At 38.3% G+C, this 10,643-nt stretch overlaps 1 protein-coding gene across 4 annotated transcripts; it reads left to right on the top strand.

Annotated features, from left to right (window-relative positions):
• Positions 1-309: 309 nt before the first annotated feature.
• On the top strand, positions 310-9,968 carry LOC119984145 (GTPase Der). Of its 4 annotated transcripts, none has more exons than XM_038827962.1 (10): positions 314-545; positions 1,050-1,296; positions 1,374-1,692; positions 1,833-2,057; positions 2,437-2,696; positions 4,554-4,777; positions 5,391-5,516; positions 5,979-6,155; positions 9,126-9,263; positions 9,356-9,968. In XM_038827962.1, the coding sequence occupies exons 2-10, from the start codon at positions 1,113-1,115 to the stop codon at positions 9,656-9,658; spliced, it is 1,956 nt and encodes a 651-aa protein (XP_038683890.1). In that variant the 5' UTR covers positions 314-545; positions 1,050-1,112; the 3' UTR covers positions 9,659-9,968. The 4 variants fall into 4 exon arrangements, with proteins under 4 accessions (XP_038683893.1, XP_038683890.1, XP_038683892.1 ...); XM_038827964.1 differs by having other exon boundaries at positions 314-548; positions 1,052-1,296; XM_038827965.1 differs by lacking the exons at positions 9,126-9,263; positions 9,356-9,968 and adding an exon at positions 7,349-7,919 and having other exon boundaries at positions 310-545.
• Positions 9,969-10,643: the final 675 nt, after the last annotated feature.

The raw sequence follows: 10,643 nt of genomic DNA, 5'->3' as shown, positions 1-10,643 counted from the left end.
TTTTTTGCGTATGATTGGTGTTTTAAAAAGCGATCAGGGCGTACGCCCTAAGGCGCGCCTCAAGGCGAGGCGCCTTCGAGCTGCCCCCAGGCGTACGCCCTTGACAGAGGTCTGAGAGGCTTACGCCTCAGTCTCCTAACGCCTCGAGAATGTACGCCTCAAGGCGTAGGAGGCGTAACTTCTTTTGGCCCAGTTTATTTTTTTGGCCCAAGTTTATTTTTTTGGCCCAGTTTTCTTATTTTGGTCCAGTTTCTTCTTCTGGCCCAATTTTCTTCTTTTGGCCCAATCACAACAGCCCAGTAACTCCCTCTTCTCGTCCTCTGCTGCGCGACTTCACCTTGCAATTGCAGATGTTGAACCCTAAAATTCGCATACGAATGTGCTTCGCTTGTTGCGCTGGGATTTGACTCGGTTCTGTGCTATTTATTTGTTCTATTCTTTGCTGTCGCTTGTTCTAGTCTCTGCTGGAGGTATTCTGTATTCTCTTTCATTGGTTCTAGAGGTGTTCCTGTTCGTCGGTTGTTCTAGTCTGCTGGTCGACTCAGGTTCTTTATTCTATCTAATATTCTTGTACCCTCGTGTTCTGTACTCTGTCTGCTTCTGCTGTTGTGTTCTTCGATTCAATCCTTTGAAGAGTCTCTGCTCTTGTGCTCTCTGTGTTGTGTTCTGTATTCTGTACTTGGCTACTTGCATTATCTAATTAGTTCAATCAAATACACTCATATGTGTGTATATATATATATTATATATTGATTGGATTATTTTTTCATTTATATTGTTTTTTACACACATACAGATATATATAATTGATGTTTTTTACACACATAAAGACATATATAATGGATGGAGTTATGATTATATTATTTGAATGTGTACATGTACATTTTAGATTAAGCATATAGGTTTTTTTGTTGATTCTTACCGAGGCTTGCGCCTCGTTACGCCTCGAGGCTTACGCCTTGCCTCAAATAAGTCGAGCGCCTCGGTGTCCGAACCCGCCTTTTAAAACACTGCGTATGATTGAGCACGAAAATATAATTTTTATGCAGGTTTTTTGAACTACTGTTTCTATTTGTTTTCGGGAGTTAATTGTTGTGGCCTTTTAGCATCTGATGCAATTGGGCATGTCCCGGTCATGGTTGCCAGCCATGTGGACCCGAAAGATGTGTCATGGTTTCAGGTTCAGCATCCTTTTCCGAAGTGCTTCTCCACCTAACCAAGTGCATAATAACCTCAAAACTCCTGAATTCCGTTGTTTCCTTACATATGGAAAAAATCATGCCAGAAGTTCATTAGGTGGGTGGGGTTTGCATAACATTTTGTTTTTTTGGTCGATGTGATTGGATTTTATTTAGAGTTTTTTTGCTCCTCAGGATCATCGCATAACGGTGCAATTGAAAATGGCAAGGGACTTGCTTATCCTTTTGAGGTGCTTAAAGCTGCTAAGGAATTTTGCACAATAGCGGAAAATGTGGAGTTGAGTTTGAATTCTTGCAATAATGAGACAACAAGTAACATAGATATAGTTCAAGTTAATTCTGATGACATTGTTGCTGATAAGGGTGTAAAGTGCGGTGTAAAGAGTATGCAGGGAAAGCCAGAGGTGGACTTCACGAAAATTGATATCAATTTGCTTCCTACCGTTCTTATTGTTGGCCGCCCAAATGTGGGCAAGTCTGCACTCTTCAATCGGTTAGTACTTGTTGAATGGGCGGACGAGAAGCTTTAAGTCGTTTAGCGATCATTGTCGCGTTGTCCTTGTTGTTTTTTTGTGCATGTGTTTTTTTTCTTTGAATTTTGTTTATTTGATTTTTCTTTGGGATGATGTTTAGGTTGATTCGGAGGAGAGAGGCTCTTGTGTACAACACTCCGGCTGATCATGTTACTAGGGACATAAGAGAAGGCCTTGCTAGATTGGGTGACTTGCGATTTAGAGTGCTGGACTCTGCTGGGTTAGAAACGGAAGCAACATCAGGTTCTATTCTTGATAGATCTGCTGGAATGACTGCAAATGTGTTGGCGAAGACTCATTTTTTAATTTTCCTTATAGATGTGAGGTTAGTCACCAAAACAATCTTTAGTGTCATAGAATGACTGTTTTGTGGGAATTCAATAATTAATGATTTTCTGCTTGAAAAATGCAAAGCACGCATGCAAACAGGTGAAAATGAATCACTTACTGTATACTGGCATCTCAAATTTTTGTTTGTTTTCTCAGGAATGATAAAAAAGGCTATTTTTTTATGCGTGCTTATGAATGATAAATTTTTTCGGTACTATGATGTAGTGATGGGTTACACACTATTCATAAGGAAGTTGAAAGTTCTTTTAATCATTCTCTTCCACTCTCAAACTTTTGGTGATGTATATTATTCAAAATTTTTGTAATACAATGCTCGTGAATATTTTAATTTCTTCCTTTTTATTTGTGACTAGAACTGGGGTGCATCCATTGGATATGGAGGTGGGCAAGTGGCTGCGCAAACATGCACCAGGAATCAATCCTATAGTCGCAATGAATAAATCGGAATCTCTTTGTGATGGCACCTGCACCCTTGCCGCGGCTATTGACGAAGCCCATATGCTAGGATTTGGGGATCCTATCGCTATATCTGCTGAGACTGGGTTGGGTATGACAGAACTTTATAAAGCTCTACGGCCATTGCTTGAGGATTATATGATCCAAGTTTTAAATGGTAAGAAACCACTTGCCTTCAGAAGATATGGTTGTCTTATTCTAAGCATTTGTTCCCCAAGCCGTGAGAACGTAATTTTCTTTAAACTGTTTAACTCGTCTATATGTTTGAAGAAATTTCTGAAACATTATCCAAGGTGTTGCTTCAAGCGTCGTTTAAGGCATTGCTAGGAAAGACTGATATAGTAAACAAGGATCAAATCAAATTTGGAGTGGAACTTTAGAAATATGAGTTTTGATGTTAAGAAGCTGATGAAGAAAAGGATCTCTATTTTTTCTGATGAAAGTAGATGACAACAATAATAGGTTCTTGGAGGATTATATAACAAAGTGATGGGCGCAGGCCACCACTGAAAATGCATTCTTTTAATATTAGCTCTGCGTTACCCTTAAACCTCATTCTTGGCATGTTGTAGTGTCTCATATCTATAATCCATAGTCCAAAAAAAAAAAATGAAGAAAATTAAACATAGTAGAGCATCAAAATAAAGGACTCAAAATGCTATTGCGGCTGGTGTTGCAGTTGGTTGGCTCATTTGATTTTTCTTTGATTCCAATTTACTCTTGCATCAATTCTGTTGGTTGTGACACTAAGACGATAAGACCTATGTTTCAAAAGAGAGAATGTGACATGCTGTAAATGCCTCATGTTTTTGTTGGATCTTCCTGACAGATTCAGATTTTGAAAAAACTTTGAAAGTATGGTTCCTATGATGCAGGAAGCCATTAATTTTGTTTTTCCTTTTGTCTCGTCAACCAGTTTGCTCCATAGAAAGTCTACGCGCTCACGATCCTCAGCATAGCGGTGCTTATTGTTTCCCAGTCTTATCACCAGAGAAATAATATATGCTGCAATGGACTCCAGTGTAACTTCTGAGCACTGTTTTCCCTCTCTGAAGGAGGTTTAGTCATCTTCTCAATGGCAAAACTCTAATTTATACCACTCTTTGTTGGCATAAACATGTTAGAGAAGTCGTAGGCTGTGCAGATTCTATCTCTGATGCCAATTGATGTAGTTTTTAAACTATTGATGCAGATTTTGTTTAGGATTGAGCGAACCCAAAACACTAACCCCAAATTTATCCCAAAATAAAGAACCCTAGGTGAGAAATTCCAATTCATAGGTTTGTAATTGGAATATAATTTTTGAACTTCTGAATTGAACAATAACCATGATTCTCTCTGTTAGGGTTGGATAAACTCACCTTCCCCTCTTAGCCTCTCACCCAGCATGTATCATCTCTCACTGAACTTGTAAACATCTCTTCTATTGTAACTTTGCATAAAAAATCTGTTCTTATTTTTGTGGCAAGCAAGCCGTTAAATTAAGGTTTACGACCATTTTTTATGGAAACATCAGGATACCTAAACATGAAGGAAACATTAGATCTAGAAGCACACAGGCTAACTAAAAGGGAAATGTTTTCCACAAAGGAGTCCTTGCATGTTAAAAGACAAATTAAAAAGAAAAAACAAAATTAGTGACTTCCTGCATCATCCTACTTTCTTATGTACCTGTTATAACTCTCATTTATTACGGGTGCTTCATCATACGCACTAACTTTAATAAATTTCTATTGTTACAAATTTTCGGGAGGAGTTCTAGTTTGCAGAAGTTACTAATCTACAACTAGTTATTATTTGAGGATTACTTCTCATCTCTCTGCTCTATAATACAAAGTAGCGTGATGTATTTTCATAACCAACTTCATGATTTCTCAAAAACAATGTTGACTACTGTAGATTCTTTAGTTAACATCATGTGTTATTGATTTGTGAACTGCATCCTCAATGTTTTGTTGATTACCTGGCTATTTATATTTATTTCTGACCTTACTTTGCTTTTTGATAACCTCAGATAACTGTAATCAAGAAAAAGGCTCCAGTCAGGATGCATCCGATGAGACTGACGAGTCTAAGTTGCCACTGCAGTTAGCAATTGTTGGAAGGCCGAATGTTGGGAAGTCTACCTTGCTGAATACTTTGCTGCAAGAAGATCGTGTTATGGTTGGTCCAGAAGCTGGTTTGACTAGAGATGCAGTTAGAGCCCAATTTGAATTTCAAGGGAGGACTGTATATTTGGTATATGTCCAACTTATGATTTGCTCCTTTTACTTTATGATAAATTGGAGACTTTACTTTTATTCGAACGTGTATATAAGTTTACCAATCTTCTTATTTGTGGTTTGAATAAAAATTAAGTCTAAGAACTAAGAACACATGTTGGTTTCTTTTTCTTTCTTCTTTTTGTAAGAGAAATTTTCCATGTGGCGGCCCAGTGGGAAAGTTGCAGGGGTGCAACGTAAAAAACGTAGGTTCAATTCCTGCAAATAATCTTTCCACATATTATTTGGGGATAAGGATTGCGTACATCCTGCCTGCCCCCGACCCCAACCACTGCGAGAGTCTTATACACATGAGTTGTTTACCTTTTTAAAAGAAGTTTTCCATGTTCTTTTCGATCACGGGTGTTTTTTGTTTTATCCTCACTCATCCATCCTGTTTTGTTAGTCCCTTAGTTTGTTTTTGAAACAGTCTGTCCATTTCATTTTCTTCATGTTCAAGTCTAGATGTTCTTAAGACAGGAAACTAGTTCTGTCCTTTCCTGTTGTTTTTGGTTTTCACCAATCTTCATTATTCTTGTCTCCGTATGTGTTGGTTCATGTTATTCATTATGCTTTGAGCTATTTCTCAGGTTGACACTGCAGGTTGGTTGCAAAGGACAAAGCAGGAGAAAGGACCAGCATCATTGAGCATAATGCAATCTAGAAAGAATTTGATGAGGGCTCACGTAGTTGCTTTAGTCCTTGATGCTGAAGAGGTTAGTTAGACACCCTACATTAGGCTTGCTCCCTTTCTTTTACAAGAGTTCATTCAATTTTTCTATGTTAATTAATTAATTAATGTTCCTTCCCTTTCCGCCACTTCTCCATGATATATGATACCCTGTTTTGGATGCTAGAGATTGTAAACCATCCCCTTGAATATGGTGAAGACAATTTATAAGATTTTTTTTCAAAACCTGGTGATGTTTTTTTTTTGTGGTTGGAGATGCAATGTGATTTTTGGAAGACCATTTATTTAGAGAATTCAGGGTGCACAAAAATATGAGCTATCAAATGATGTGAAAGCTCTTTGTTAGCAAAAGACAGTGGAGTCCCATGTGAAGTATGTCAATGGAAATATTTTAAGAACAAGGAAACTACTTCTAAACATATGCAGAGAATATCGTTAATCAAGTCTAATGCATCTGTATGTTCATTTTATCATATACCACAATCAGATTGCAAAATCCAGCCGTAGTATGACGCATGCGGAGGTTGTTATAGCGAGGCGTGCTGTGGAAGAAGGCCGGGGTTTGGTTGTAATTGTGAACAAGATGGATCTTCTAAGAGGGAAGCAGTTAAACGAGAAGGTTAGGGAGGCTGTTCCTCTGGAAATTCGAACTGTTATACCCCAGGTCCGTCAGTAGATATCTTTTTATCAATGTAGACTTTGATAGTTTTTTTTTTTTTTTTTCGGTCTTGCGGTTTTTACATGTTAATTTGTTCTATTTTATTAGTTTTTTGCTGTTTGATGTTTCCTTGACATTAGCAAATTTGATTGTTTCATCCTAAAGTTAAAATTTTTAAAAGGTCTTTATAATGCTTTATGGAATTGGTAGAAACTAGTAAGTTAGAGGGTTGATGTAATGATTCTCGCAACTGCACAAGAGTACGAATAGCACAATATATGCAAGTATGAGGTCGATCCCACAGAGCCTAGTGCATTGGCTAATGTACCTAACGTGAAGTATGAATGAGAATTTATGAAGAATGGGAATATGTATGATGAAATTAAATTAAATTAAATTAACAAGAAACAAAATTCAGATTTTCGTGTTCTCAATATGAGAAGAATATTAGGGCATTGACTTTACCTAGTAATCCTATCACAAGCATTTAATTAATAAAAACACAATTATGGTTTTGATTCAAGGGTTGATTCTTTCTTAAATATGCTGGTTCATTCGTTTGTGGTGCCAACAAATATTATCAACAATATATTAATCTTGTTCGTTTGCAGTCGTTAACATAAGGCTAATAACTCACTAAGATCTAAAGAACTATAGCAACCAACCAATCCCCTAAACCTTGTTCACGGCAGTCGACAATTGATTTCTTAATTTCAGTTCTGTTAGGACACCTGAATTCTGTTCGTTCCTTAGTCCTAACGAGATGAGCCTAGTTCCATACCCAATTGGTGATTAAACAATCAAATAAACAATAAACTATAAGCATAGAAATTAAGACAAGAATCATTGAACCAAATCATGCATTCATTAAATTGGATAACTTGCAATATTCATGCTAGGCTATATCAAGCCCTAGCAGTTGAGTTTAGTTACAATCCATCATGCAAGAGACAAAAACAAAATCAAAAAGAGAACTCATAGAGGAAAGATGAAGAAAACACCCCCTTAAGATTGATGGAATTGATTTTGGGAAGTAAGCCTTGAATCCTTAGAATCCTTGCAAAAGCTTGGAGAGGATGAAAGTTGTTGCGCAAAACCCTAGAAAAGTATTGTGTAAACCTAAAGTTCGTGACCCCTCTTTATATACTAAAGTTTAGAAATTAGCAAACCTAAAACTAGTCAAATTCTGCATTTTGCAGCATCGGGGGCCGATGGATCCTTCTTGGCCGATCTATCCGTCATGTATGTATCTCCTGGAGGCAGCAGCTGAACAATTGCCAGTTCAATCTGTTTACAAGGATGGATTGGTCTAGTAATGATCTTTTGGTGGCAGCAGCTATGTTGAAGCCCGAGGGATCTTCCTACAAGGATGGATCAATGTCTACAAGGATTGGTCTAGTAATGATCTTCTGGTGGCAGTGGCTATGTTGAAGCCCGAGGGATCTTCCTACAAGGATGGATCATTCCCTGAAAAACACTAACGTGCAATTTTGCCTCTCTTTTGCTCCATATGAATGCACCAACTCTCCTACAAAAAACACAAGGAATTCACATAATATCTACTCAATTCCATCAATTATTACCGAGAACTATATAAAAATGCGCACAAAAGTGTGATCAAATATATGCACATCAAGAATCATCAGGGTCTTAAAACATGTTTCTTGAAGTTCAATATGAGCTGTCTATTGGAGTACAAATCAGACCCGAATATGGGAGTCCTGTTGCAGAATGGAACTTTTACCAGCCAATACCCCGGATATCTCGAGTATAAATTTGTGTTGCAAAAATCGGCCTAGTCGGCGACTAATCGGCCGACTAGTCGCTAGTCGAGGCTGGCCGCTTCGACCAGAGGGTAATCGGCCCAGTTAATCGGTGCCCGATTAAATCTCGCCTAGTCGAGGCTAGTCGGCCAGTCCTCCACTACAAACAAATCAACAGTGTCCTTGAACAGCTTCGCGTCAAGCAGCAAAGTCCTTGAGCGGCTTCGTGTCAAGCAGCAAATCCCGATTAGCCCTATAAACTCACTAAAAAAGCAAAAAAGCAGAGAGAGAAGTGAAGAAGCAACCAGGTTTAGGAAAATCGGGGATCACACGAATGGCGGAGGCGATTCCTGCTATACTAGGGTCCTTCCCATCTATCGCACTTTCAGCCATTTTTCGATCTCCCACGGAGTCGCCGTTCCCTGCTCAGAAAGTAACACGCAGAGAATGACGGTAGTACGAGAGAGGCGCAGTTGACGTAGCAAGACGAAGGTCATCAAGCGTCAAAGTCCATAGAGTGACTAAATTACCCTTCCTTAAATATCTTTGCTTTAACGTTTTTATTACAATAATTGCCACTCTTGACCTCACGATAGGGATAAATAACTAAGCAGTACATGTATTTTAAAAAATGGTCAATTAAATCCCTGTTTTTTTTTTGAGCCAAACAAACCACTCAATTTTTGACAATGGTATATATAATATGTATTGCATATATATTTTTTTTAATTAAAAAACTCAAAACGATTAATCCGATTAATCCCCGACTAGTCCCCGATTAATCCGATTAATCCCTAATCCCCGTGAACCGCCTAACAGCCGACTAGCGATTTTTGCAACCATGGTATAAATCCCACTTGGGCATTTTGGGTTTGAAATTATTTAATGATTAGTAGAGCTACTAGGATTCTGGAGTATGAATCTCACCTGGTGCATTTTGGGTTTGAAATTATTTAATGATTAGTGTGGCTACTAGCATTCTGAATTTTCTCTGTATGATGGATAAATGTGAGTGTACCATGTATATGTTCCACATTTATTTCGAAGGAAGTGCACAAATTAGAATCTGCCAGATGATGATCCACGCTTGTCATTGTTTGAGAAGTAGATACATCATCTAACAATCTTTTGCAGAGACTTCTGACAGGATTTATGAGCAGGGATGATTTTTAATGACGATTTTTAGCGAGGATTTTTAATGATGATTTTGCAGGTTGTAGGATTTCCAGTTATCTTCATTTCAGCTTTAGAGGGCAGAGGCCGGATAGCGGTGATGCGTGAGGTGATTAATACATACGAGAAATGGTGTTTGAGGTTGTCTACAGCTCGTCTTAATCGTTGGCTGCGTAAGGTTAGTAGCGAATCTTTATTTGCTTTCTTGCTTTCAGCCCTTCTAGTGTAATTGGTTTTGATAAAAGTCTTTGTACACATCTGTTTGGTTAGGTTATGAGCAGGCATTCTTGGAAAGATCAGGCTGTGCAACCCAAGATCAAATATTTTACCCAGGTGAAGGCCCGACCGCCTACTTTTGTTGCTTTCGTGAGTGGAAAGACACGGCTCTCGGATCCCGAGCTCAGGTTCCTTACAAAGTCTTTGAAGGAAGACTTTGACCTGGATGGGATTCCCATACGAATCTTGCAGCGGTCTATTCTAAAAAATACGGAGTTCAGTGGCAGCAAAAACAGCCAATCTACAGGGAGAAAGTCTGAAACGTTGTCGTCGGACAAAAGAAATGTCCTCGCTTAAGAATTCAAAGATTGAACTAGATAATGTATTTTGCATCTTTTATATGTTATGTCTGATTAACAAAAAAAGAAAAGAGAAGAAAAGAAAGGCTTGTTCAGATGCTGAAGTTGAGTGTGATACATATGGATCATGCGGAGCATTCTGTTGTACGAAACGTTGAGGGTACCAGTAGCAAGAGCATCCAATCTACAGGTTGAATGTCTGAAACATTCTTCTTGTCTCAATAAAAAGATTATTGATAATGGAGACTGGTGAAGATTTGCAGTGTGAGAGGCTCTATATATATATGCTGGTTCTTTTGTGGTTGCAATGCATGCATTTTAAAGTTTGTCTCAATGGTTAGATACTGGGAAAATTTCAATTCTGCCTCTAGTTTTTTCTGCCTCTAAAAGCCCCTTTCTGTTGGCCGTCAACCCGCCTAGTAATTTGGAGCGACTGATCTTAGCTTTGTTCCATCAAATGGTAATTGCAATCTTACAATTGGAGTTCTGTGAAGTCGTGAGCCAAACGCCCAGGTAGTGGTGGAGTGTTGACATTAGATCTTCGCTGCCGGTGGTAATTTTTGGTCATGCTTTTGCTGGGTTTCATACGTGTACGTTGCGACTGATGCTTCAGTGGTCTTTTGTTCATGCTATTGTGGATCTTTTTGGGTTTTTGGTCTCATGCTTGTTTGGTATGCTATTCATGGTTTTTTTTTTTTTTTTTTTTGAGCTTATGCTCCTTGTTGTCTTTTGACTATCATGGGTTTATGCCTCTCATATTATGTATATTTTTTCTTTAATATAATTCTTTCTTGCTTACCAAAAAAAAGATATTAGTTCTTTGCATTCTTGAGAGAGATCATGTTGGTCTCAACTATCTGGGATGAGGTGGAGTAGCTTCTTGGGTGATTGATATGCAATGGTAGTAACCATGGCTATATTCTTTGGAAGAGGGTTTTTGTTTGTGGAACCTTCACGAACCCTCCCCTCTGCAATTACCATGA

This window comes from Tripterygium wilfordii, chromosome 18 (assembly GCF_013401445.1).
Source record: "Tripterygium wilfordii isolate XIE 37 chromosome 18, ASM1340144v1, whole genome shotgun sequence".
Lineage (NCBI taxonomy): Eukaryota > Viridiplantae > Streptophyta > Magnoliopsida > Celastrales > Celastraceae > Tripterygium > Tripterygium wilfordii.
Note: the sequence above shows the minus strand (reverse complement) of the source record. Positions and strands in the feature narration are given on the sequence as shown.

Excerpts from the sequence above, each read along its gene's own strand:
- LOC119984145 (XM_038827962.1), top strand. The coding sequence starts at position 1,113 with ATGCAATTGGGCATGTCCCGGTCATGGTTGCCAGCCATGTGGACCCGA. Across the intron at positions 1,693-1,832 it reads AAGTCTGCACTCTTCAATCG|GTTGATTCGGAGGAGAGAGG; the intron begins GTTAGTACTTGT and ends GATGATGTTTAG. Across the intron at positions 9,264-9,355 it reads TTAATCGTTGGCTGCGTAAG|GTTATGAGCAGGCATTCTTG; the intron begins GTTAGTAGCGAA and ends CTGTTTGGTTAG.